At 45.1% G+C, this 27,913-nt stretch overlaps 1 protein-coding gene across 3 annotated transcripts in view; it reads left to right on the plus strand.

Moving 5' to 3' along the window:
- Positions 1 to 27,913, plus strand: part of DPH6 (diphthamine biosynthesis 6) — a 153,061-nt gene that overhangs the window by 110,426 nt on the left and 14,722 nt on the right. For all 3 annotated transcript variants that reach the window (XM_063948057.1, XM_063948058.1, XM_063948059.1), the window contains exons 9-14: positions 1,680 to 1,767; positions 10,061 to 10,193; positions 11,550 to 11,663; positions 13,216 to 13,345; positions 14,532 to 14,703; positions 22,696 to 22,932. In XM_063948057.1, the coding sequence (XP_063804127.1) occupies positions 1,680 to 1,767; positions 10,061 to 10,193; positions 11,550 to 11,663; positions 13,216 to 13,345; positions 14,532 to 14,703; positions 22,696 to 22,932 (874 nt within the window). The remainder of the gene's footprint in view (positions 1 to 1,679; positions 1,768 to 10,060; positions 10,194 to 11,549; positions 11,664 to 13,215; positions 13,346 to 14,531; positions 14,704 to 22,695; positions 22,933 to 27,913) is intronic.

A 27,913-nucleotide genomic window follows, 5' to 3' on the forward strand; every position in this document is an offset into this window, starting at 1 on the left:
TGCCTCCGGTGGCACCGTGGGATCTAAATGTAGTTTTAGATTTCCTCAAATCCCATTGGTTTGAACCACTAAAAAATGTGGATTTGAAATATCTCACATGGAAAGTGACTATGTTACTGGCCCTGGCTTCCGCCAGGAGAGTATCTGAACTGGCGGCTTTATCTTATAAAAGCCCTTATTTAATTTTCCATTCGGATAGGGCAGAGCTGCGGACGCGTCCGCATTTTCTCCCTAAGGTGGTATCAGCGTTTCACCTGAACCAGCCTATTGTAGTGCCTGCGGCTACAAGCGACTTGGAGGACTCCAAGTTGTTGGACGTTGTCAGAGCTTTAAAAATATACATTTCAAGGACGGCTGGAGTCAGAAAATCTGACTCGCTGTTTATACTGTATGCACCCAACAAGTTGGGTGCGCCTGCTTCTAAGCAGTCGATTGCTCGTTGGATTTGTAACACAATTCAACTTGCACATTCTGTGGCAGGCCTGCCACAGCCTAAATCTGTTAAGGCCCATTCCACAAGGAAGGTGGGCTCATCTTGGGCGGCTGCCCGAGGGGTCTCGGCATTACAACTCTGCCGAGCAGCTACGTGGTCAGGGGAGAACACGTTTGTAAAATTCTACAAATTTGATACCCTGGCAAAAGAGGACCTGGAGTTCTCTCATTCGGTGCTGCAGAGTCATCCGCACTCTCCCGCCCGTTTGGGAGCTTTGGTATAATCCCCATGGTCCTTTCAGGAACCCCAGCATCCACTAGGACGATAGAGAAAATAAGAATTTACTTACCGATAATTCTATTTCTCGGAGTCCGTAGTGGATGCTGGGCGCCCATCCCAAGTGCGGATTATCTGCAATACTTGTACATAGTTATTGTTAACTAATTCGGGTTATTGTTTAGGGAGCCATCTTTCAGAGGCTCCTCTGTTATCATACTGTTAACTGGGTTTAGATCACAAGTTGTACGGTGTGATTGGTGTGGCTGGTATGAGTCTTACCCGGGATTCAAAATCCTCCCTTATTGTGTACGCTCGTCCGGGCACAGTACCTAACTGGAGTCTGGAGGAGGGTCATAGGGGGAGGAGCCAGTGCACACCACCTGATCTGGAAAAGCTTTACTTTTTGTGCCCTGTCTCCTGCGGAGCCGCTATTCCCCATGGTCCTTTCAGGAACCCCAGCATCCACTACGGACTCCGAGAAATAGAATTATCGGTAAGTAAATTCTTATTTTTTTTTTAAATAAAATCTATACTTACACACTCACAAAGGTGGATTCCCCACTAAAATAAGCTTTGTTACCATGGAGAGCTTCTATCATATTACTGTAAACCCTATGAAGCATCATTTATTTAGGTTGGTATTCAGATTTGCTGAGGCATTACCCTTATTCCTGGTAAAGTGAGTGTTTTATCTCTTAAACACGGTGTGTCTTATTATTAGTATTATTATTATTATTATTTTTTTGGAAAGTCCTCGTTAATGTAAGAAAAACAAAAGAAAATGTGTTGTCCTGGACATTAACACACACAGGCATGCTGTGTATGCAGGCAACATACCTGCAGTGCTGCTCTACATTTGTCACGTGAGCAGCAGTTGTCACGTTACATTCTTACATCTCCTGTGATGTTGGTGTTCAGGGCAGCTGTCCAGTCACGTACATGACCCTTCTGTCTCTTTATGCTGCAGTGACTCCACAGAGGTGGTGATGCATTCTAATGATGCCTTTGCTCCCGTGGCTTATCTCCGACTACTAAAGCTTCATTTGGAGAATAAAGTAAGTATTACACGGCCCACATTCTATACGTCACAAGTGCATTGGATAGAATTAGAAATTGGTATTGATGTCAGTGTCGTGGAGAGATGGATATTAAGGAGTTCTAAGTAGAACCGATTCCATTGACTTAATTTGGGTGGAAAACTTGTCTTGGTAAAGTAACACTGTGGTGCTGACTAAATTTTACTCTTGGTCCATAACGATACAGAGGAAAATGTTATTTTCTCTTACGTCCTAGAAGATGCTGGGGACTCCGTAAGGACCATGGGGATAGACGGGCTCCGCAGGAGACATGGGCACTAAGAAAGAACTTTAGGTATGGGTGTGCACTGGTTCCTCCCTCTATGCCCCTCCTCCAGACCTCAGTTTATTACTGTGCCCAGAGGAGACTGGGTGCATTACAGGGAGCTCTCCTGAGTTTCCTGAAAAAGAAAGTATTTGTTAGGTTTTTTATTTTCAGGGAGCCTGCTGGCAACAGACTCCCTGCAGCGAGGGACTGAGGGGAGAGAAACAGACCTACTTTAATGTTAGGCTCTGTTTCCTAGGCTACTGGACACCATTAGCTCCAGAGGGAACAGAACGCAGGTCTCACCCCGCAGTTCGTCCCAGAGCCGCGCCGCCGTCCTCCTTGCAGAGCCGGAAGATTGAAGCCGGGTGAGTATGTGATGAAAGAAGACTTCAAAGGCGGCAGAAAACTTCAGATCTTCACTGAGGTAACGCACAGCGGTAGCGCTGTGCGCCATTGCTCCCACACAGCACACACAAACGGCAGTCACTGTAAGGGTGCAGGGCGCAGGGGGGGCGCCCTGGGCAGCAATATGGACCTCATAAGGTGGCAATAACCTTATATACAGGCTGGGCACTGTATATAAGAGAGATCCCCCGCCATGTTTTGAAATTTTAAGCGGGACCGAAGCCCACCGATGAGGGGGCGGAGCTTGTTCCTCAGCACTCGCCAGCGCCATTTTCTCCACAGCACACCGCTGAGAGGAAGCTCCCCGGACTCTCCCCTGCTTATCCACGGTGAAAGAGGGTTTTAAAGAAGGGGGTGGGGGCACATAATTTGTCGAAAAACAGATATTACAGCGCTATCTGGGTAAAACATATAGTGTGTTTTTTCCCTGGGTCATCAGCGCTGTGTGTGTGCTGGCATACTCTCTCTCTGTCTCTCCAAAGGGCCTTTGTGGGGGAACTGTCTTCAGATAAGAGGTTTCCCTTAGTGTGTGGTGTGTCGGTACGCGTGTGTCGGCATGTCTGAGGTAGAAGGCTTTCCTAGTGAGGATGTGGAGCAAATGAATGTGGTGTCTCCGTCGGCAACACCGACACCTGACTGGGTGGATATGTGGAATGTTTTAAGTGCTAATGTAAATTTATTGCACAAAAGGTTGGACAAAGCTGAAGCCAGGGAACAGGCAGGGAGTCAACCCCTGCCTGCCCCTATGTCGCAGGGACCTTCGGGGTCTCAAAAGCGCCCACTATCCCAAATAGTAGACACTGATACCGACACGGATTCTGACTCCAGTGTCGACTACGATAATGCAAAGTTACAGCCAAGATTGGCTAAAAATATTCAATATATGATTATTGCAATAAAGGATGTACTGCATATCACTGATGAGCCCTCTGTCCCTGACACGAGGGTACACATGTTTAAGGGAAAGAAAGCTCAGGTAACCTTTCCCCCCTCTCATGAGCTTAACGAGTTATGTGCTTGGGAATCTCCAGACAAGAAACCTCAGATTCCCAAAAGGGTTCTTATGGTGTATCCTTTCCCGGCAAAGGACAGGATACGGTGGGAATCCTCCCCTAGGGTGGGCAAAAAGTTGACACGCCTATCCAAAAAGGTAGTGCTGCCATCCCAAGAAACGGCTACCCTCAGGGATCCTGCTGATCGCAAGCAGGAGACGGCTTTGAAGTCCATCTACACACATTCTGGTACTTTAATCAGATCGGCGATAGCGTCGGCATGGGTTTGTAGTGCTGTAGCAGCGTGGACAGATACCTTATCGGCGGACTTGGATACCCTGGATAAGGATACCATTTTATTAACCCTGGGTCATATTAAAGATGCTGTCTAATATATGAGAGATGCTCAAAGAGACATTGTCCTACTGGGTTCTAGAGTCAACGCTATGTCGATTTCTGCTAGACGAGTCCTATGGACCCGACAATGGACAGGTGATGCCGACTCAAAGAGGCATATGGAGGGTTTGCCTTACAGGGGTGAGGAATTGTTTGGGGAAGGTCTATCGGACCTGGTCTCCACTGCTACGGCAGGTAAATAAAAAATTTTACCTTATATTCCCTCACAGCCTAAGAAAGCGCCACATTATCAAATGCAGTCCTTTCAGTCAAATAAAAAACAAGAGAGCACGAGGATCGTCCTTTCTTGCCAGAGGTAAGGGCAGAGGGAAAAAGCTGCCAACCACAGCTAGTTCCCAGGAGCAGAAGTCCTCCTTGGCCTCTACAAAATCCACTGCATGACGCTGGGGCTCCGCTGAGGGAGTCTGCCCCAGTGGGGGCACGTCTTCGACTTTTCAGCCACACCTGGGTTCACTCACAGGTGGATCCCTGGGCAATAGAAATTGTTTCCCAGGGTTACAAGCTGGAATTCGAAGAGATGCCTCCTCGCCGTTTTTTTAAATCGGCCCTACCAGCTTCTCCCCCAGAAAGGGAGATAGTTTTAAATGCAATTCGAAAATTGGTGGTCAAAGGGGGTGGTCAAAGTTCCCCTGCTTCAACAAGGGAGGGGGTATTACTCAACCCTATTTGTAGTCCCGAAACCGGATGGTTCGGTCAGACCCATTTTAAATTTAAAATCCTTGAACCTATACTTGAAAAGGTTCAAGATGGAATCGCTCAGAGCGGTCATCGCCAGCCTGGAAGGGGGGGATTTTATGGTATCCCTGGACATAAAGGATGCATACCTTCATGTTCCCATATATCCACCTCATCAGGCGTACCTGAGATTTGCGGTACAGGATTGTCATTACCAATTTCAGACGTTGCCGTTTGGGCTTTCCACGGCCCCGAGGATTTTCACCAAGGTAATGGCGGAAATGATGGTGCTCCTGCGCAAGCAGGGTGTCACAATTATCCCATACTTGGACGATCTCCTCATAAAAGCGAGATCACGAGAGCAGTTGTTGAACAGCATGTCACTTTCACTGAAGGTGTTACAGCAACATGGCTGGATTCTCAATATCCCGAAGTCACAGTTGGTTCCTACGACTCGTTTGACCTTCTTATGCATGATTCTGGATACGGACCAGAAAAGGGTTTATCTTCCGATAGAAAAGGCCCAGGAACTCATGACTCTGGTCAGGGACCTATTGAAGCCAAAACAGGTGTCGGTGCAGCACAGCACTCGAGTCCTGGGAAAGATGGTGGCATCTTACGAGGCCATTCCTTTCGGCAGGTTCCATGCGAGGACCTTCCAATGGGACCTACTGGACAAGTGGTCCGGGTCACATCTACAAATTCATCAGTTGATCACCCTGTCCCCCAGGGCCAGGGTGTCTCTCCTGTGGTGACTGCAGAGTGCTCACCTTCTGAAGGGTCGCAGATTTGGCATCCAGGACTGGATTCTGGTGACCACGGACGTGAGCCTCCGAGGTTGGGGAGCAGTCACACAGGGAAGAAACTTCCAAGGTCTTTGGTCAATCAACATCCTGGAACTGAGGGCCATATACAACGCCCTTCGTCAAGCGGAGACTTTGCTTCGCGACCTACCGGTTCTGATCCAGTCAGACAACATCACCGCAGTAGCTCATGTAAACCGCCAAGGCAGCACAAGGAGCAGAGTGGCAATGGCGGAAGCCACCAGGATTCTTCGCTGGGCGGAAAATCATGTAGGCGCACTGTCGGCAGTGTTCATTCCGGGAGTGGACAACTGGGAAGCAGACTTCCTCAGCAGACACGATCTACATCCAGGAGAGTGGGGACTTCATCAGGAAGTCTTCGCACAGATTGCAAGTCAGTGGGGCCTGCCCCAGATAGACATGATGGCATCCCGCCTAAACAAAAAACTACAGAGGTATTGCGCCAGGTCAAGAGACCCTCAGGCGGTGGCAGTGGACGCCCTAGTGACACCGTGGGTGTTCCAGTCGGTCTATGTTTTTCCTCCTCTTCCTCTCATCCCCAAGGTGTTGAGAATAATAAGAATGAGAGGAGTACAGGGAAGGGCCTGGTATCCGGATCTGCAGGAAATGCTCACAGAAGATCCGTGGCCTCTTCCTCTAAGACGGGACCTGTTACAACAGGGGCCCTGTCTGTTCCAAGACTTACCGTGGCTGCGTTTGACGGCATGGCGGTTGAACGCCGGATCCTAGCGGAAAAGGGCATTCCGGTTGAGGTCATTCCTACTCTGATAAAGGCTAGGAAGGACGTGACAGCTAAACATTATCACCGTATATGGCGAAAGTATGTTTCTTGGTGTGAGGCCAGGAAATGCTCCTACGGAAGAATTCCATCTGGGCCGTTTCCTTCACTTCCTACAAACTGGAGTGAATTTGGGCCTAAAATTAGGCTCCATTAAGGTTCAGATTTCGGCCCTATCCATTTTCTTTCAGAAGGAATTAGCTTTTCTCCCAGAAGTACAGACTTTTGTGAAGGGAGTACTGCATATTCAGCCTCCTTTTGTACCTCCGGTGGCGCCTTGGATGGTGTTGAGTTTCCTTAAGTCGCACTGGGTTGAACCACTTAAAACAGTGGAATTAAAATATCTCACTTGGAAAGTGGTCATGTTGTTAGCCTTGGCTTCGGCTAGGCGAGTGTCGGAATTGGCGGCTTTGTCTCATAAAAGCCCCTATCTGGTTTTCCATATGGATAGAGCGGAATTGCGGACCCGTCCTCAATTCTTGCCTAAGGTGATTTCATCTTTTCATATGAACCCTCCTATTGTCGTGCCTGTGACTACACGAGACTTGGAAGATTCCGAGTCCCTTGATGTGGTCAGGGCTTTGAAAATTTACGTAGCCAGAACGGCTAGGGTCAGAAAAACAGAAGCACTGTTTGTCCTGTATGCTGCCAACAAGGTTGGCGCTCCTGCTTCAAAGCAGACTCTTGCTCGCTGGATCTGTAACACGATTCAGCAGGCTCATTCAACGGCTGGTTTGCCGTTACCAAAATCGATCAAGGCCCATTCGACTATGAAGGTGGGCTTTTCGTGGGCGGCTGCCCGAGGGGTCTCGGCATTGCAGTTGTGCCGAGCTGCTACTTGGTCGGGTTCAAACACCTTTGCAAAGTTCTACAAGTTTGATACCCTGGCTGAGGAGGACCTCCTGTTTGCTCAGTCGGTGCTGCAGAGTTATCCGCACTCTCCCGCCCGTTTGGGAGCTTTGGTATAATCCCCATGGTCCTTACGGAGTCCCCAGCATCCTCTAGGACGTAAGAGAAAATAAGATTTTAAACCTACCGGTAAATCTTTTTCTCCTAGTCCGTAGAGGATGCTGGGCGCCCGTCCCAAGTGCGGACTACTTCTGCAAGACTTGTATATAGTTTTTGCTTACATAAGGGTTATGTTACAGTTTTCATCAGTCTCGGTCTGATGCTGTGTTGTTTCATACTGTTAACTGGTTCGTATATTCCTAGTTATACGGTGTGAATGGTGTGGGCTGGTATGAATCTTGCCCTTGGATTAACAAATCCTTTCCTCGTACTGTCCGTCTCCTCTGGGCACAGTTTCTCTAACTGAGGTCTGGAGGAGGGGCATAGAGGGAGGAGCCAGTGCACACCCATACCTAAAGTTCTTTCTTAGTGCCCATGTCTCCTGCGGAGCCCGTCTATCCCCATGGTCCTTACGGAGTCCCCAGCATCCTCTACGGACTAGGAGAAAAAGATTTACCGGTAGGTTTAAAATCTTATTTTCTCTTTTCTCTGTTATTGATTCATGAAAAGTCGGAAGTTTCCCCGTCTCCCCTTGCTGCCAACCAAATACAAGCAGTCGGCGTGTGAAGCCACTTGTTATTGGCTAGTGCCAAAGAGAAGTTCCAGGGACTTCCTGTTTTCTTTGGTTGAGTTGCCATCACTGCGCCCAGTGTCTGGATATAGAAAGTGGCCGTCCAGACATTGGAGCAGCACTGCAGAAATTCAGGAAGACGATTTGGAGGTTTAAATATATACTTTATGTATTTAAATAAAACCACCACTTTTTTATATAAGTACAGTATTTAAGTATGATGGTAGATCTATTATGCTTTGGATGATGTTTGGGTTCTTCAAAGAATGGACTTTACTAAAAACAAATCGCAGGAATTTAATATAGGACAGTCTCAGGGAATAGATGCTGTAAAGGGGGGTTTGACATTTCAGCTAGACAATGATCCAAATCATTGTATCACAAAAGGAATATTAAGGTTTATGAATGGCCTTTACAGCTCTGCATTATAATATTGAGGAATTCAAGAAGATGCAGGAACTTTTCCGGGCTCGAACAGTTCTACACGGAAAAGTTGGGGGCAAAACTCCTAAAGCAAAAATAAAGAGTCTTAAGTGGCCAGAAGAAATGTTTGTTCGCTAGCAAAAGCTAGATTACCAAGGAGTGATAGGCAGATCAACTGTAGTAAATACTATATTAACTGTTAACTTGTTTTTCTTCTCCCCCCCCCCCTCCCCCCTCCCCCCTAGGCAGTAGATACAAGAGGTTAACCATCCATGTGCAGAAATGTCATGTTTAAGTTTTACACACACCTACATATGTGTGCGTCTGTGCATATGCATATATGTGTTAAAACACACGCATACATTTATTTTATTTTTTTAAATAAATAAATGATCTGCTATCTGGAAGCTTATTATCTAGCCAGAAAGTTCTGCAAACCAGGAGGGTAAAAAGTTACTAGTTGTTGTTGCTGCTGATTAATAATGTCACAGTGATCACGGAGTCTTGTCTCCTGCAGTTACTGTGAGGAGCAATGCGTCACCATCTAATGAGGGGAATGGTAGTGGTAGCGTCAGGTAAAATTGAGCGGCCTTTTTTACATATAATCTACAGGATAGTGTATTGTATATAATAAATTGTTAATACAGCAGCACTAGGTACACAGAGCTTCATGTTGCTGACGGGAGAAAAACAAATGACAGGGAAATACTGTACATAGGAGGTCATTCTGAGTTGTTCGCTCGTTGCCGATTTTTGCAACGGAGCGATTCAGGCGAAAATGCGCATGGTACGCAGTACGCATGCGCTAAGTATTTTAGCTCAAAACTTAGTAGGTTTACTCACGTCCGAACGAAGAATTTCCATCGTTGAAGTGTTCGGAGAGTGATTGACAGGAAGTGGGTGTTTCTGGGCGGAAACTGACCGTTTTCTGGGAGTGTGCGGAAAAACGCAGGCGTGCCAGAAAAACGCGGGAGTGTCTGGAGAAACGGGGGAGTGGCTGGCCGAACGCAGGGCGTGTTTGTGACGTCAAACCAGGAACGAAACGGGCTGAGCTGATCGCAGTGTAGGAGTAAGTCTCGAGCTACTCAGAAACTGCTAAGAAATTTCTATTTGCAATTCTGCTAATCTTTCGTTCGCAATTCTGCTAAGCTAAGATACACTCCCAGAGGGCGGCAGCCTAGCGTGTGCAATGCTGCTAAAAGCAGCTAGCGAGCGAACAACTCGGAATGAGGGCCATAGAAAGATAGGGAAACAAAGATGGGTGCCAAATGATCCAAAACACACAGATGTTTCTCCCCCCCCCCGAACCCCCCCTTCCCCCCCAAAAAAATAAAACCCTAACTAATAGTGTGGGAGCACTAAGTGACATAAAGTAGGCTCAGGCAACGTGTGTCTCTGCAGCTGTTGTGGTACTACAAATCCCGTAATTAAGCTGGCAGATAATGCTCCTGTCAACTAATGTGCCCTGTGCATCTGTAATGAACTAAACCTGTTGTTCCTAAACGCGGTCCTCAAGTCTACCCCAACAGTCCAGGTTTTAAGGATATCCATGCTTAGGCACAGGTGACTTAATTAATGCCTCACTCAGTTTGATTATTCCATCTGTTGATAATCAGGGATATCTCTAAAACCTGGACTGTTGGGGGTCCTTGAGGACAGTGTTTGGGAACCACAGTACTAAACATACCTTGTACTATTGCTAGCCAGACTTACCAGGACTTTGGTTCCATAGCAGGAAGATCCTAATTGTGTTTTTTACAGAAACTGAAAACAAATATTGTTCATAGAACTTTCTAATGAATTCTGACATGTATATGGTAGTGTGTTTCATTTTCCCATCTGTGTTTACTATTGGGGGATTGCTGCGTGTCTCTGCTGTGATACCTAACCAGTTGACGTGTCCATATCTAGGCTGGGTCTCCAGCGTTAGTTCTTGGAGGTCCATGTCCATGTGATGTTATACAGCCGGTACCTGAGGAGACCCAACTGCAGAGTAAGACTGAGAGCCAGCCCCTGACTTGTATACCCCAGACACGGATGCCAGGTATGTACAACACTTCTGTGGCAGGGCACTATAGTAGTCCTGTTATTACTGTTCCGCCTTGTATTTGATAGCATCTTTGGTGCAAGTATTTTGGTAAATAACGCGGTTGGGAAGGGGGCTGCACTGGTCTGCGTTTCTCTAATAGTTGAGGCTACAACCTGGAAATTGATTCCTTTTATGTCTTATTGTATTTGTATAATGCCGCCTGCATTCTCCTGCTCAGCATTGCTTGCATGTGATTACTTATTCATGTCTGTACGAACATGCCTACGCAGCTGCCATTTTTCAGGCTAGTTACTAGCTAATCGTTGCAAGTGAAGCTGCTGCCCAGAAAAGAATATAGAAGGCCACCGGAACCATCGCAAAGTCCTCAGCAACTGCAGACACATACACAGCACCGACACAATAACAAGGAACATGGGGGGTCATTCCGAGTTGTTCGTTCGTTATTTTTTTCTCGCAACGGAGCGATTAGTCGCTAATGCGCATGCGCAATGTCCGCAGTGCGACTGCGCCAAGTAAATTTGCTATGCAGTTAGGTATTTTACTCACGGCATTACGAGGTTTTTTCTTCGTTCTGGTGGTCGTAATGTGATTGACAGGAAGTGGGTGTTTCTGGGCGGAAACTGGCCGTTTTATTAGTGTGTGCGAAAAACACTACCGTTTCTGGGAAAATCGCGGGAGTGGCTGGAGAAACGGAGGAGTGTCTGGGCGAACGCTGGGTGTGTTTGTGACGTCAAACCAGGAACGAAACTGACTGAACTGATCGCAGATGCCGAGTAAGTCTGGAGCTACTCAGAAACTGCTAAGAAGTGTCTATTCGCAATTCTGCTAATCTTTCGTTCGCAATTTTGATAAGCTAAGATTCACTCCCAGTAGGCGGCAGCTTAGCGTGTGCAAAGCTGCTAAAAGCAGCTTGCGAGCGAACAACTCGGAATGACCCCCATGGACTCCTCCAGTGAGTCTGTGGTCACGCAGACTGGCCGCAGCAGTAGCGACGCTGGCGTCATGTGTCTCTGTGCACATGATCGTAGCTAAAAGCAGATACACGTTCCGAAAAAGGCCATGACACACCTGCGCTTTTTCCGCCACTCCCCGTTACCTGCCCCAAACGCTCCCTTCCTGTCATTCACACTGCGGCACATGCTCAGTCTGCTGATAATCACTCGGTTGTATGAAACATGAATTAGGCTCTTATCGCAGATAGGTTGGTCTTCATACAATGAATTTCAACCATTTAGTTTTCATAGGTCGCTTGTCTGATGTTTTAGGGCTTTCCTGCATAGCATATATTCTTTGTTATAAAGATCTGATTAAAATGTTATGATAAACACTTTTGCACATTCATCCTTGTAGGTAAAGTGCATTGTTCATCCCGGTCAGCGAGTGGATTTTGTTGGATCAGCGGAGTCACAGCCATTGGGGATAATGTGCGAGAGGCGACTGTTAGAGGACTCTCTTCCATGAAAGGTAAATGCGTAGAGGGGTAAGATGATGATGATCTCTCCACTAGTAGTCACTCTGACAGCAACACGGATGCCGGACCTCCTTTCTCACAGGTTCCCACTTCCTCTTCCTCTGTGAATGGGGTTAATGGAAAATTATCATTGTGCAAGAATAGCAAAGCAATTTACCAAGAATTGTAATTGGATATTAAGAATTTGGGTGTGTTCTTCAGGGTTGGAAGCTTGTGTAGGACATCAGGAACATAGTGAACTTCTAAGAAATGTAATTGTTCCTTTTTACAGTAGATAACGCCTAGAATGGAGTCGTTTTTAGTAACTCCTGACAGATTTATGTTCCTAATATGGTGACTGCTGGGTTTTCAGTGTGTCGGCCAGATTGGTTCATGGGATCATGCAATATGTGTGTAAAAATAAAGAATAAATGCTGGTTATGAGTGTTCATCTCTGTAATGTAAGGCGCTTGGAGATCTTAAGGCTCCCACATGTCCCGTTTTCTATGGTTGTCTGTTTACCTACCTATAATCTTTAATGTACATGATTTTTTCCATAATAAAAATTCCTGATTAACTTAATTTATTAATACAAGGGGAGTAAGTGAATTGTAAGGCTTTAGCAAACTTTGTTATATGGGTAATTTTACCACGAACCCTTGTAAAATATTTCAAGACCTTTCAATAATGCTTTAGAAATATTCTCCTTAGGCGATTTTAAGTGGTTTGTTTGTTCAGCTTTTAAAACGGGTTAAATATGACTCTGCATAAATTAAATTCATACACCCATCTTACTTGATACACTACCTCTATCAAACCACGGGGGGAAGGGTTATATAATAGGTTCCGACATTACAGAACCGGTGGGATTTCAGCTATTTCACTTCTAATTTTAAAGCAGCAATTCGTTATAAGCCTGGTTTTTCCTTAGTGGTTATAGGTGAATTTGCTGAAATACCGCTGGTTCCCTAATATTGGAACCTACAGATTATATAACTCCCTCTGTCATTTTATGCGGTAATTAAGAAAATATGCTGTGTCCATGAATAGTGACTATGACTAAATTATAGTGAAGATCTTGTTGGTATTTTTTTTAACTTTTATTAACTATTCTAAAAAAGGAATCATTCCAATTTTGTAATCTATGAAGGAGTGAGTTTGGGCCCATTGATTGCAATGCTCCTACATGCATAAAAGGTGGTCTTTCTGTTTATTTTTAGCCAACCCCCTCCCCTCCACACCAAGTAACTGGTTTTGAACTAATCTTGTATAATGCCTCTGGAAATATTTTGGATGATTAAGTAAAATGTTAAAATGTTCAGAAATGTACCAAACAGATATAACCGTTTACAGAGAGGGACTTTGGAAACTTGCTGTGCTATCATATTTAAAATTCTAATGCCAACATCTTTATAGCACTGTAACTATCATTTCTACTCGGTTTGCGTTACGGCGTCAGCATTCTGCAGTCCACACATTGTTATGTACTGTATCTCCTTTTCAGGGCATCTAACATAGGAAATCATAACTAAATGTACTCTTCAATTCGGGCCATGTTTGTTACAGCTCGGGTGCAGGAGATGGGTCTACAGATGAGTGATGCAGTGTTGGTCCACCTATACATCAGAGAAATGGGTGACTTTGCCACCATTAATGCAGAATATGGCACTCTATTCTCCTCAGCGCCTCCTGCTCGGTAAGTGCCACCACTTACTGTCATTATTGGAGTACTCGTGGCTGCCATGGTGACTGCAAGTCCGGTGCTTCCATTAGGCAGCTGCCTATGGTCGTCGGCACATGAAGGGCGGCTCTGTGTGCACAAGAAAAAAAGTGAGGCTACCCGCTGTCTAGTCTCTTCCCACCCGCAGGAGCTATTCCCTCCTCCCCCTACCACGTCGATCGCTCCCCGACACCTTCACACTTAGGGCACAACTGCAGAAGGGGCTTCCCCCAACACACTGGTTGCCCTATCCCTAGTGCATCATGACTGGTGGCGGCAGTGTGGGCTGATTATTCTGTGAATCCGCACGCTACTCTCTCCCTGCGCGGCGCTTGTAGCTGCGGACATGTTGGCCGAACAAGAGCACCTCTGCTTGCTCTACCAAGCCCTGATGCCGGCACAAGAAAACAGACCGAGGTGAGTAAGCGGGGAGATGGGAGAGCAGAGGGGTGGGGGGGGGGCTGGCTCTTCCACTTGGAGACTTCCCCTGTGTCCAGCTCCTATCTCTCTGTCTTGACATAGGCCCACGTCTGAGAGCGCTCCCCAATCTGCAGTCACCACTGGTATGCCTAGCACTAGTGTGCTGAAATACCTTGCACCGGCCCTGGGTGACTGGAGCTGGTCATCTTATTAATGGCAGATGTGACTGGCTATGTCATTCATTTATTTAATTTTTGCTTTGTTCATACACCTAGTGTTCATTCTAGCACCCTGCACCTTTCAAAATCCATGCAGTTCTTCTTTCCTGCCTGGGGAGTCGCTCTCTGCTCTGGTGCTTCTCAGAACACTCTGGTCTGTATCTCAGCACTGAAATACAGACCCGAGTGCGCTGAGAAGCACCAGAGCAGAGAGCGACACCCCAGGCAGGAAAGAGGAACTGCACATGTTTTGAAAGGTGCAGGGTGCTAGAATGAACACTAACACCTAGAAGCTACAGATTTCATGCCACCTTTTTTTAATTGTAATTAACAAGTGGTTTGTACGAAGGTGTGATTATGGAACTCTCGGCTTATAGCTGTTAATAGCAACACGTGTCAGTGATGCCGTGACAATTGTCTACGTTGAATCACCAGCACATTGACTGATGTCCTTGTGACTGCTTGCAGAGACAGATCTTCTCTTTACGTACTGGATGTTCTCTAACTCCTTTCTTGCCTTCCAGAGTTTGTGTGCAATGCTGCCTACCCCAGGACACCCTATTCAGTATGGATGTTCTCTTCTGGCTGCCTGTTACTTGCAGTGCTGACTGCGCCCCAGAGAAGATAGCCATGCACGTGCAGAGCATCTCCCACTGGGCCCCCGCTAACATCGGGCCCTACAGCCAAGCTGTGCGGGTGAGCAGCACACTGTATCAGAGACACTCATTGCATTATTAACGGCCCGGTGTCCCTTATCACCACAATTCATCTTATGCAAGCAGTGGCATAATCATTGTGCAGCTACGGACAGTGGCAGAGGAATAGAATAGATGACCGTCCAGTGACAGAGGTAGTGCAATGACTTAGCTGCCAGTGACTGGGGATCTCTATCCCATCACCTGTAGCTATAGGAAACTATTACAGAGAATGCAGAATCCCTAATGACTTATTCTTTTCTGATGGTTTCTGTTAAGTTCACTAACATATATGTGCAATGCCTACAGTTCATCACTTTCAGGCCTTGTAAGATATTGGCAGCAGAGTGATACAGGTTTAATATCCTCTGTTATATTGAGGCCTGAAGAAATGTGCTTCTAGAACTCACATTTAGGGAACTTTTACTTTAAATGAAACACGAGTCCTTAAATGAAAGTTACATACTTCTACAACTTGTATGCACCAGAGTACGTCCCAGAGAAGCACAGGTCAGTGCCTGGCGTTTTGTAGAAGTAACGGTAAAGGCTATTCTTGGTGGATTTTCCTGTAACTGGAGGGTGAGCTGCTGGAATGATAAATGCTTAATGCAGTCATGGTTGTCTAGCACAGGTTTACGGAACTATGCAAGGCTCTGTGTGTGGTGCAGTGCTGCAATGCCACCTAGTGTTCAAATACTGATCTTACACCTCATGCTAGATGGATTGGAAGGAGGTCTGCAGGTCGTGACAGCCCTGGGTAGAGACTGTCCCTTCGGCATCAGTCAGTCAGACATTGTGCCCTTTAGCTGATGCGCTTGCAACTCGTTGGAATTAGGGGTATTACAGTGAGGCGCTTAATGCGGGGTGATGGGGTTTGTCACTATTTCCAGTGTCCTGGAAGGAGTCCCCGGCGGGCAGGTCACAAGAGGCACCTTGGCAGAAGTAATATGAAGGAGACCAGAAGATTGTCTAACATTTAAAACACCGGAAGCAATAAATGAACCATACTCTCTTTTTTTAACCATTTCAGCCTTGTTGAAGAGTAGGGGAAGCGCATAGTTTGTTTTAGGCCAACTTTCATAGAACGTGTGATACACACAGGACTGTGATTACATTGGACTGTTCTAGTTAGAGTAAGCTAACCGGTTTTGGTTTTGTGAGTGTAATGTTCTCATTTATGTACTTATATTGTTTCAAATAAATGAGTGTTTGCCCAGTGATAATGGGGACAAATGCTATATAAATAACATTATATTTACTTGACAGTCACTGTCGTAGCGTGCATGTCTTTATACACTTTAGCTGTAATTGTGAAGGCAATCGTTCATAATGTGCATAGCCCGAGACCTTGTCCAGGTAATCATATGCAAGAAGCTAATGTGTGTATTTCTTATATAATATATATATATATATATATATATATTATACATAGCTCTAGTCTCCTATTGGGTTTTAATTGTAGCATGTATATTGTGAACTGTTAAAGGCACATCCCGTTTTCCTCTTATGTTCCTTGAATCTGCGAGCATTGTCTGTAATATTAGTCCCTTCTTTTGGACATTGCACCCGGTGAAGCACTGCAGGGGAGGGAGGCACATCCTAGATGGGTGGGTGGGAGGTGGGGGTTAATTTTGTTTTTCTGAGCGACTGCTCCTGACCTTGATAGCATTCGCCAAGTAGAGCTTGGCAGAGAAAAAAAAAAATAGGGTAATCAGCATGCCGTGGACAAAGCGGAGGTGACAGCGCTGCCTGCCCTGCACAACACATCCACTACAGGGGCATTCAGCATTCAGACAGGCAAACCGAGCAAAGGCTGAGCACCACCCAACAGCGCACACACAGCGGGCGTTACTTCCACCTCAGCAGCTGGCACAGATCTATCTTCTATATGGGACGGGTACCACACAGGCTTTTCTGCCTTTCATATGTATAGCCACATAAACAATGTATACTCTGTGTTCACTTTGTGCAGTAATACACTCCTGGAAGTATAAAGTAAGACTCCTGCCTATATATCTATATGTGTAAGAGTAGCAGAATTTGAGTCCATTGATGTTCTTTCTATAGGGACAGCAGGAGACCACTTTACCAAATCCAAAATATGGTATTTGTATATAAAACATACTATGTGTATAAATACATATTACGTGTGTGAGTGTTTATACAAAGTATGCTATCTGTGTATATCTACATATAACGTGTGTATGTATGCTATCTGTGTATATCTACATGTAACGTGTGTATGTATGCTATCTGTGTATATCTACATGTAACGTGTGTATGTATGCTATCTGTGTATATCTACATGTAACGTGTGTATGTATGCTATCTGTGTATATCTACATGTAACGTGTGTATGTATGCTATCTGTGTATATCTACATGTAACGTGTGTATGTATGCTATCTGTGTATATCTACATGTAACGTGTGTATGTATGCTATCTGTGTATATCTACATGTAACGTGTGTATGTATGCTATCTGTGTATATCTACATGTAACGTGTGTATGTATGCTATCTGTGTATATCTACATGTAACGTGTGTATGTATGCTATCTGTGTATATCTACATGTAAAGTGTGTATGTATGCTATCTGTGTATATCTACATGTAACGTGTGTATGTATGCTATCTGTGTATATCTACATGTAACGTGTGTATGTATACTATCTGTGTATATCTACATATAACGTGTGTATGTATGCTATCTGTGTATATCTACATGTAACGTGTGTATGTATGCTATCTGTGTATATCTACATGTAACGTGTGTATGTATGCATGTAACGTGTGTATGTATGCTATCTGTGTACATCTACATGTAACGTGTGTATGTATGCTATATGTGTATATCTACATGTAACGTGTGTATGTATGCTATCTGTGTATATCTACATGTAACGTGTGTATGTATGCTATCTGTGTATATCTACATGTAACGTGTGTTGTGTTTATCTGCATGCAGTGTGTGTACGTTTATATAACGTATGCTATGTGTGTATATCTACATGTAACGTGTCTGTATATTTATATAAAGTATGCTATCTGTGTATATCTACATGTAACGTGTGTATGTATGCTATCTGTGTATATCTACATGTAACGTGTGTATGTATGCTATCTGTGTATATCTACATGTAACGTGTCTGTATATTTATATAAAGTATGCTATCTGTGTATATATGCACTATCTTACAACATGTTTATATAGTGTATGTGTGCATATATATACATATAAACACATGTATGTATGTATGTGTGTGTGTGTATATATATATATATATATATATATATATGTATATATACACACACATATGCACATGTGTATGTATGCGTGCAATTTCTCGCTGTATCTTTATACAGTACATGTATACATGTAATAAAGTCTATATGCTTCGGAAAATGTACATATCTGTGAATGTGTGTGTGTGTATGTGTGTGTGTATGTATGTATGTATGTATGTATGTATGTATATATATATATATATATATATATATAATAAAATATAAATATAATGTCTTTGCATAGCTTGTATACAGCTGTGAGAGTCCGCTCTGGCCTCTGGTAGTCAGTGGATGAGGTGACGGGGGTATGTGTCGGCTTGTTGCTGTGTGTGCGTTCTGTACCTCCGTGTGTGTGCTGCTGCTGCTGCATGGAAAGCTCCCTGCAAGGATTGCCTCTATTAGTCTAATTACTGACAGGATTATCACACGCTATGTGATGAGAGGGTCCCTAATCCCGTTAGAAGCTGATGCGGCAGGTTACAGCCTTTATTGATTTGCACTACAGCCAAGGTCAGAGGCTATGTCTCCAGGGGGAGCCACTTACATGCTGCCCCCACCTCATCATGGCTATTGACACTTGTCCATAAGTTGTAAGGACTGTAAAACACACTGCAATTTGTACACTGTTAGCATTTAAACCTACTAGTGTTATTTGCTGCCTGGTGGTTCTTGTATCAGCTGATGGTAGAACCTTACAAGTTGTTCTGTCACGTGATATTTATAATATTGGAGCAGCCGTCCACATACTGTACTTTGTATTTTAAACCTCTTGCAGGTACTGACTTTTATGTGGCAATGTGTTGCAAGCCGTTCTTGAACTATACCCCATGACAGCACTGCGTGTTTTGTCCCCTGTCATCATCGTCCCCTGCCCAAAGCACCGCACGATTGCCCTGCAGGGAGAGCAGTCTCTGTGTCACTCAGTATGCAGAGAGATGCACGCTCTCCCCTGCAGTGGGAGATTCAGTCTAATGAAGGGAAAATGCTGGTTGTCCTATTGAATATTGGGTGCCCTATGACCCTGGGATAAGGGCAAGATCTCCAGGCATCGTTCTGCATTTATCAGGTGGATTCAGGTTATTGGGTATTGATGTGGATCAGGGGTAGTTACAGACAGCTGATCTATATAGGGTCAGAAAGAAGGATTGCCAGATGAAGAAATTAGTGGATATCTGTCCTTTAATAGGAGAGGGCCTGGTTGTACAGTATGTTTATGTGCTAATGTGATTTCCCTGATGGAAGGACTAGAATTGATTGCAAACATATACATAGTTTTAGTTAGAGTCCTGTCCTGCACCTTGATTATTAATGTATAAGGAAACATTGATTAACATTAATTTGTTTGTTTTTTATTTATTTTTGCTTTACTGAAAATAATGTGTTTTGTTAAGTTGTAGCAGAATGTGATTTACCTGATTACATGTCTTTGTTTTTTATGTCAGAACACATCTGTCTATTCTGATTAATACTGACCAACAAAATAACAGGTGGCGCTTGACAATCAAATGAATTTAAAAAACATTTATTTATATACAATAATTAAAGTTACAACACACTCCCGGGAGAAATGAAATAATAAGACAATTTCACAATAATAAAAACTTCACAATAGTAAAAAACTGTGCACTGTAAAGAAGCTTCTTGTTCAATTCCTCAGGGAGCTATTTATGATCTATGAACTTAAATGCACGTGTTTATAAAAATATATAACTGTGCCTGAAGGATTAACACTATGTTTGATACACTGTAATACAAAACACATTTAAAGTATAGAATTTATATCTGTGAATGATATGTGTATTAATATGGTATCATATCATAAGTCACTCACGTCTTGGTGTGCCATAAGGTGCTGAATACGTCACAGGTCCATAAATAATGGATAATTTCTTGTGAAGGTGAATAGGTATGTTTCCTCCGCTGGGCAGGAGCCTGTGATTTCCTTGCTCCCTGGTGTCGTCCCGCTGTACTGACAGAGACCCACACCAGAGCCACAGCGTGTGAGGTGATGCTGCGCCGTTGAGTGTGCCTGGACAGGCCGTGCAGGTAGATCTGTAAACCTCCGGTACCTCCGCCCTTGCAGACAGGAGGCTGTGGTTCTGGTTTTCCGGAGTGCACCGGTCTGCACTGGGCAGGAGCCTGTGTTGACCTTGTTCCCTGGTGTCGTCTCGCTGTTCTATTAGAGACGCGTACCAGAGCCTAAGCAGGTGTGATGATGCTGCACCGTGGTGTGTGCCTGAAATGGCCGTGCAGGTGGATTGTACTGCCTCCGATACCTCCGCACTTGCAGATAGGAGGCTGTGTAAGCTGGTTTTCCGGAGGTCACCGGTCTGCGCCGGACTGCAAGGGAACAACACCCGTCAATACTTCTTCCCCAGATGGCGTGGTCAGCCGTGGCAACGGGGATTTGAGAAGGGGTGCAGATGCAAATGCTCCCGATAATGGCACTGTGAATGTGAGCTTCTCTGCACAGCAGGGCGTCTTTTTCTAAAGGCAGGTATGTGTGATACCTGCCTTTAGAAAAAGACGCCCTGCTGGCGTTGAAACGCGTTAGGATACAGGCTGTTCTTACAAGGACCCACATCTTCATCAGCTGCTGCACCCACGCAACACTTGTGCAGAGAAGCTCACATTCACAGTGCCATTATCGGGAGCATTTGCATCTGCACCCCTTCTCAAATCCCCGTTGCCACGGCTGACCACGCCATCTGGGGAAGAAGTATTGACGGGTGTTGTTCCCTTGCAGTCCGGCGCAGACCGGTGACCTCCGGAAAACCAGCTTACACAGCCTCCTATCTGCAAGTGCGGAGGTATCGGAGGCAGTACAATCCACCTGCACGGCCATTTCAGGCACACACCACGGTGCAGCATCATCACACCTGCTTAGGCTCTGGTACGCGTCTCTAATAGAACAGCGAGACGACACCAGGGAACAAGGTCAACACAGGCTCCTGCCCAGTGCAGACCGGTGCACTCCGGAAAACCAGAACCACAGCCTCCTGTCTGCAAGGGCGGAGGTACCGGAGGTTTACAGATCTACCTGCACGGCCTGTCCAGGCACACTCAACGGCGCAGCATCACCTCACACGCTGTGGCTCTGGTGTGGGTCTCTGTCAGTACAGCGGGACGACACCAGGGAGCAAGGAAATCACAGGCTCCTGCCCAGCGGAGGAAACATACCTATTCACCTTCACAAGAAATTATCCATTATTTATGGACCTGTGACGTATTCAGCACCTTATGGCACACCAAGACGTGAGTGACTTATGATATGATACCATATTAATACACATATCATTCACAGATATAAATTCTATACTTTAAATGTGTTTTGTATTACAGTGTATCAAACATAGTGTTAATCCTTCAGGCACAGTTATATATTTTTATAAACACGTGCATTTAAGTTCATAGATCATAAATAGCTCCCTGAGGAATTGAACAAGAAGCTTCTTTACAGTGCACAGTTTTTTACTATTGTGAAGTTTTTATTATTGTGAAATTGTCTTATTATTTCATTTCTCCCGGGAGTGTGTTGTAACTTTAATTATTGTATATAAATAAATGTTTTTTAAATTCATTTGATTGTCAAGCGCCACCTGTTATTTTGTTGGTCAGTGGTTAATGCAAGGGATTGGCAATTCCCTTTATCAGGAGGCTGCTGACAATCTCAGTGCAGTGTTTTTCACCCAAGCGCTTAGGTTTTTTTCTTTAGTTCTTTTATTCTGATTAATAATTGGAAAGTTGTTTGGTGTACACTGCCATTTCTTGGAAAGTTGTTCCACACCTGAGAAAGCTTTGGTCAATACATACCGATAACGTATACTTACTATTTCACTTGGGAAAGAATACTGTTTGTTATGTATATACAGCCCTGTACAGTTCTTGAGCGGCTTTATCTTACCAGTCTCCGGGCACGGGAGTTACTACACATCTGTGCGTATGAGCTGATACTATGGGGTCTATTCATGAAGCAGTGAAAAGAGTGAAGAAGGAAGCCTGTGGAGAAGTTGCCCATGGCAACCAATCAGCTGCTCCGTACAACTGTATAGTATGCAAATTATAAATGTTACGTCAATGCTGATTGGTTGCCATGGGCAACTTCTCCACTGGCTCATGTCTCCACACTTTTCACTGCTTCCTGAATAGACCCCTAACAGTAGTGTTTGCAGTTTGCTAGAATAATAAAACAAATGGCCCTGTCTGGTTTCATAGGTTTGAGGCTAAAGTGATCCCTGACGTTTTGTTGACCATGTGTGACAACCCTTCTAACCACCTCTGAAGGTGGGGTTCTGACTTCTGACGTACAAAGGCAGCTCATTGGGCTGTCGTACCATTACTAGTGGGGGGTGGAGTCACAAGGCAGTAGTAACATCACTGAGGCTCACAAAATGGCTGCTTCCACCGTTTTTTTTTTTCACAGGTTATGGAAAGGGTACTATTGTACAGTCTTGCTTTGCTATGAAATCAGATTTTGATCTGTACTCGGGTACAGACTTCAGCAATATGTGCCCCACACACTGGTGTTGAAACACTTTTGCCAGCATGCACAGCAGAGTATTTCACCACAGATGGTGAGACGCATAGCTCCCGTGCATGCTCTTTAAAATGGTAAAAATAACTGTGAGAATCTTTACAAATATCAATTGATAAAGCTTTTGTTTTTGTTTGTTTTGTTTTTGTTCTTTTGTTTTTTACTTTTCAAAGGTGGGTGGCACAATATTTTGTGCAGGGCAGATTGCACTAAAACCCTGCACCATGCAGCTGGTTTCCGGAGGAATCCTGACTGAGAGCCACGTCTCCTTGCTTCACGTTGAGAGCGTCTTGGAAGCCATATGCCCTGGCACTTCCCGGAGCCACATTATGGCTGCTCATTGCTATGTGACCCAGAGCTCTTACATACCCACTGCTGTGGAAGCATGGAAAGGAACTCTAAAACACCAGGTAAAGAAAACTTTAGGATGAGATTTGCTTTGTTTTTCTTTTTTAGATTTTCTCATTGACAGGTTTTTTTTGTTAGGTTCTGTGATGGTTTATTTAGTTGCGTTTGGTATCTTGGGCCGACGCCTGTATGCTTACCTGTGTTGTACAGTTACATGTAAGAGTAAGACAGAATGCCGTGAGGAACATTCTGTATCTGGACTAGCCGCAGTAATGCCGATGAAAAAAAACAAATATTTAATTTAGCTAGATCGTATATTTGAGCTATCATGAAGGGAATGGAACATAAATAAAGATATCTGTAAATGATTTAGTGGAGAATGTAAATTTAAACAAAAATGAATATGTTCCTCTCAGTCCAACTTCTAATTTCTGTAAAAGCCCCCTAGCCTTTTCCCTTTTCCCTTTCTATTCAATGGAAACGTTTGAATAATATATAGTTTTGTTAAGATTCACGTAGGTTCAGTCTGCTTGCAGAACTATCCTATTGACCCCTTCAGTGGCACGCACGGAAAATTTCCAGGGCCAGCTGCTCTGTGCAGTCTGGCAACCCCGGAAATTTTCCGGGGCATGCCACTGCTCCCCCTCCCTCCACCTTGCACTCCGCTTGGCCGGTGGACTTTGAAGAATGACGCGATCGCGTTGTGACATCATGACACGATCACGTCATTCTGCAAAACTCCGCAAGTACAATGGAGGAGTGGGGAGAGGATTTCAGTGCTGGCGGGCTAGTGCCCGCCAGCAAATGCTGCCCGGGTAATGGCCATCGGTGGGTTATCCATCGATGGTGTAAAACCATCTTGTAATGGATCCATGGATGGTCATCCCTGCTGTACAGGAAAATGCAAACCAGGGGGTGTCAGTGGGCGGCTTAGTGGGTGTCAGGGGGCGGAGCTAATCTCCGTGCCCTGAAACTGAGAATTTTTTTATTTTTTTTTAAATTGTTAGCACTGAACCATCGATGGTGGGAAACCATCTGGTTCTCCCCCATTGATGCCAAAAGTATTTGACATCGGTCATAGACCATCGATTACTTGAATCATCGATGGTCGATGGCCATCCCTAGCTACCCCTAGGCAATGAGCATTCCCCGTGGCAACGAGCATGGATCCCAGAGCATAAAACCCTGGCAAAAAGCATGACACGCAGCGTGAAACCCCTGGCAAAAAGCATGACATAGCGCATGAAACCCCTGGCAAAAAGCATGACACAGCGCGTGAAACCCCTGGCAAAAAGCATGACACAGCGCGTGAAACCCCTGGCAAAAAGCATGAAACCCCTGGCAACGTGCAGGTAAAAAAAAAAATTAACCTGCCCTGGGAGGTGTGACCAAATTCCAAAAAGTCACCACTGAAGAGGTTAATAGGGATATTCAGTTACGCATGAAAATGGGGGGTTTTCACAATTTTTTAAAATTTTGTTTTGTAGCACTGATTTATTTTCTCGGGCTATTCAGTTTTCATGTGAAAACACATAGAATTCATGAAATGTCACGAACCTATGTGTTTTTGCGTTTGCAAAAGAGAAAATGAATAGTTATTGGGGAGGCAGGCAAAATAAAATCCCTGATAAGTGCCGACTGCGGTGATAATTGGATAGCCCCAGGGGAGTTAGTCGCAGTAAATTTCCGTGGCTAATTGAATATCCCCCTAAGTAACACTCTTTTTTTGTGTATTTATCTGCTACGTTTTTACATCAATCTAATTTGAGTTTGACCGTCTTACATTAGAATTGTTTGGGGGGCATACAGTATGTCACTGTGGTGGGGCTGGGATCTCAAGGTGTGAAAATATGACTGAGCAGGCTGTGACAGTGGCAGACATAACTTTTATAGGAGGAAATTCAATTGAATGTGATGTTGGTTAGCTATGGGAATGAGTGCCTGGAGCTGTTCATCTACCTGCGCTGTAATCACGTGACTAGAGGATTCTGCTCACACCCTCCTGAGGTGCTTGTAGACATCTAACTTAGCTTGTGTGCTAACAGCATTGTGCCCAGCACTGAAGTCGGAAAATGCAGACACTCATTCCCAGAACTAAAGAACATTGCATTGGGTTTCCAAAGTAGTTTAGTCATATATATAATATTTTTTTTTTCTTTTTCTTTATTTTTATAAAGGGATAGCATAGCTTCAGTACTTAACGTGTGCAGTCTGTACACTTACTTGAAATAGGGAACTCATTTAAAAATCAAAGTACAGAAGACACCATCTCATGTGAGGAGTTAATATATTTGGCAGAGATCTGCATCTGATGATACATCCTGGTGTGTGTCTGTGTGTGTGCTGTTTGGCCTTCCTTATGCCTAGAAGGTGCGGTTCTCATGACCCAGCCCCGTGTCTCCACTATGGAGCTTCCTGTAATTATTTTTCTCCCTTTGAGCTTTGGTTACATAAATTGAGCGCTGCTGATTGAGAAGCCATTGTAATCCCTAGGAATTGATGGCTGACCTGCAGACATGTCATTTTCCTGTCACTGCAGTTATTAGATCATGTGACTGCAGGGCATCTGCATGAGTGACGCCCTTAGCAGGCAAGTCTGCAGGCTGCACTGTTGTGGACTTGCATTCCAGCTCCCACGAATCTCCGTTATCCTGTTGCTGCACATTGAGATTCATGTTAAACATTTAATGGTTCCCAGAAAAACATACATGTAGACTGTCTAACTTCCTGACTGCTGTCCGTTCCACGTAGATATGAATGGCGTTACTACAGGAACATGATTACCTCAGGAACATTTCTGTTATTCTTCTGTCATTATTATTTATGCAGTGTGTCTTGCTGCTAATTACTTCATCTTTATTTCTCTAACGTCCTAAGTGGATGCTGGGGACTCCGTAAGGACCATGGGGAATAGCGGCTCCGCAGGAGACTGGGCACAAAGTAAAAAGCTTTAGGACTACCTGGTGTGCACTGGCTCCTCCCCCTATGACCCTCCTCCAAGCCTCAGTTAAGATTTTGTGCCCGAACGAGAAGGGTGCAATCTAGGTGGCTCTCCTGAGCTGCTTAGAGAAAAAGTTTAAAGTAGGTTTTTTACTTTCAGTGAGACCTGCTGGCAACAGGCTCACTGCATCGAGGGACTAAGGGGAGAAGAAGTGAACTCACCTGCGTGCAGAGTGGATTGGGCTTCTTAGGCTACTGGACATTAGCTCCAGAGGGACGATCACAGGCCCAGCCATGGATGGGTCCCGGAGCCGCGCCGCCGTCCCCCTTACAGAGCCAGAAGACTGAAGAGTCCGGAAAATCGGCGGCAGAAGACGTCCTGTCTTCATTAAGGTAGCGCACAGCACCGCAGCTGTGCGCCATTGCTCTCAGCACACTTCACACTCCGGTCACTGAGGATGCAGGGCGCTGGGGGGGGCGCCCTGAGACGCAATAGAAATACCTTTTTTTGGCTAAAAATACATCACATATAGCTCCTGGGCTATATGGATGTATTTAACCCCTGCCTAAATTACAATAAAAAAGCGGGAGAAAGGCCGCCGAAAAGGGGGCGGAGCCTATCTCCTCAGCACACTGGCGCCATTTTTTCCTCACAGCTCCGTTGGAGGAAGGCTCCCTGACTCTCCCCTGCAGTCCTGCACTACAGAAACAGGGTAAAACAAGAGAGGGGGGGCATAAAATTGGCATATAAAGATATACAGCAGCTATATTAGGGAAAAACACTTATATAAGGTTATCCCTGTATATATATAGCGCTCTGGTGTGTGCTGGCAAACTCTCCCTCTGTCTCCCCAAAGGGCTAGTGGGGTCCTGTCCTCTATCAGAGCATTCCCTGTGTGTGTGCAGTGTGTCGGTACGTTGTGTCGACATGTATGAGGAGGAAAATGGTGTGGAGGCGGAGCAATTGCCTGTGTTAGTGATGTCACCCTCTAGGGAGTCGACACCTGACTGGATGATCTTATGGAAAGAATTACGTGATAGTGTCAGCACTTTACAAAAGTCTGTTGACGACATGAGACAGCCGGATAATCAGTTAATACCTGTACAGGCGTCTCAAACACCGTCAGGGGCTCTAAAGCGCCCGTTACATCAGGTCGATACAGACACGGACACTGACTCCAGTGTCGACGGTGAAGAAACAAACGTATTTTCCAGTAGGGCTACACGTTACATGATCACGGCAATGAAGGAGGTTTTGAACATTTCTGATACTACAAGTACCACAAAAAAGGGTATTATGTGGGGTGTGAAAAAACTACCCGTAGTTTTTCCTGAATCAGATGAATTAAATGAGGTGTGTGATGAAGCGTGGGTTTCCCCCGATAAAAAACTGCTAATTTCTAAAAAATTATTGGCATTATACCCTTTCCCGCCAGAGGTTAGGGCGCGCTGGGAAACACCCCCTAGGGTGGATAAGGCGCTCACACGCTTATCAAAACAAGTGGCGTTACCGTCTCCTGATACGGCCGCCCTCAAGGAACCAGCTGATAGGAAGCTGGAAAATGTCCTAAAAAGTATATACACACATACTGGTATTATACTGCGACCAGCAATCGCCTCAGCCTGGATGTGCAGTGCTGGGGTGGCTTGGTCGGATTCCCTGACTGAAAATATTGATACCCTGGACAGGGACAATATATTATTGACTATAGAGCGTTTAAAAGATGCGTTTCTATATATGCGAGATGCACAGAGGGATATTTGCACTCTGGCATCAAGAGTAAGTGCGATGTCCATTTCTGCCAGAAGAGGATTATGGACGCGACAGTGGTCAGGGGATGCGGATTCCAAACGGCATATGGAAGTATTGCCGTATAAAGGGGAGGAGTTATTTGGGGTCGGTCTATCGGACTTGGTGACCACGGCAACGGCCGGGAAATCCACCTTTCTACCCCAAGTCACCTCGCAGCAGAAAAAGATACCGTCTTTTCAGGCTCAGTCCTTTCGTCCCCATAAGGGCAAGCGGGCAAAAGGCCACTCATATCTGCCCCGGGGCAGAGGAAGGGGAAAAAGACTGCAGCAGACAGCCTCTTCCCACGAACA

Source organism: Pseudophryne corroboree, chromosome 12 (genome assembly GCF_028390025.1).
Source record: "Pseudophryne corroboree isolate aPseCor3 chromosome 12, aPseCor3.hap2, whole genome shotgun sequence".
Taxonomy (NCBI): domain Eukaryota; kingdom Metazoa; phylum Chordata; class Amphibia; order Anura; family Myobatrachidae; genus Pseudophryne; species Pseudophryne corroboree.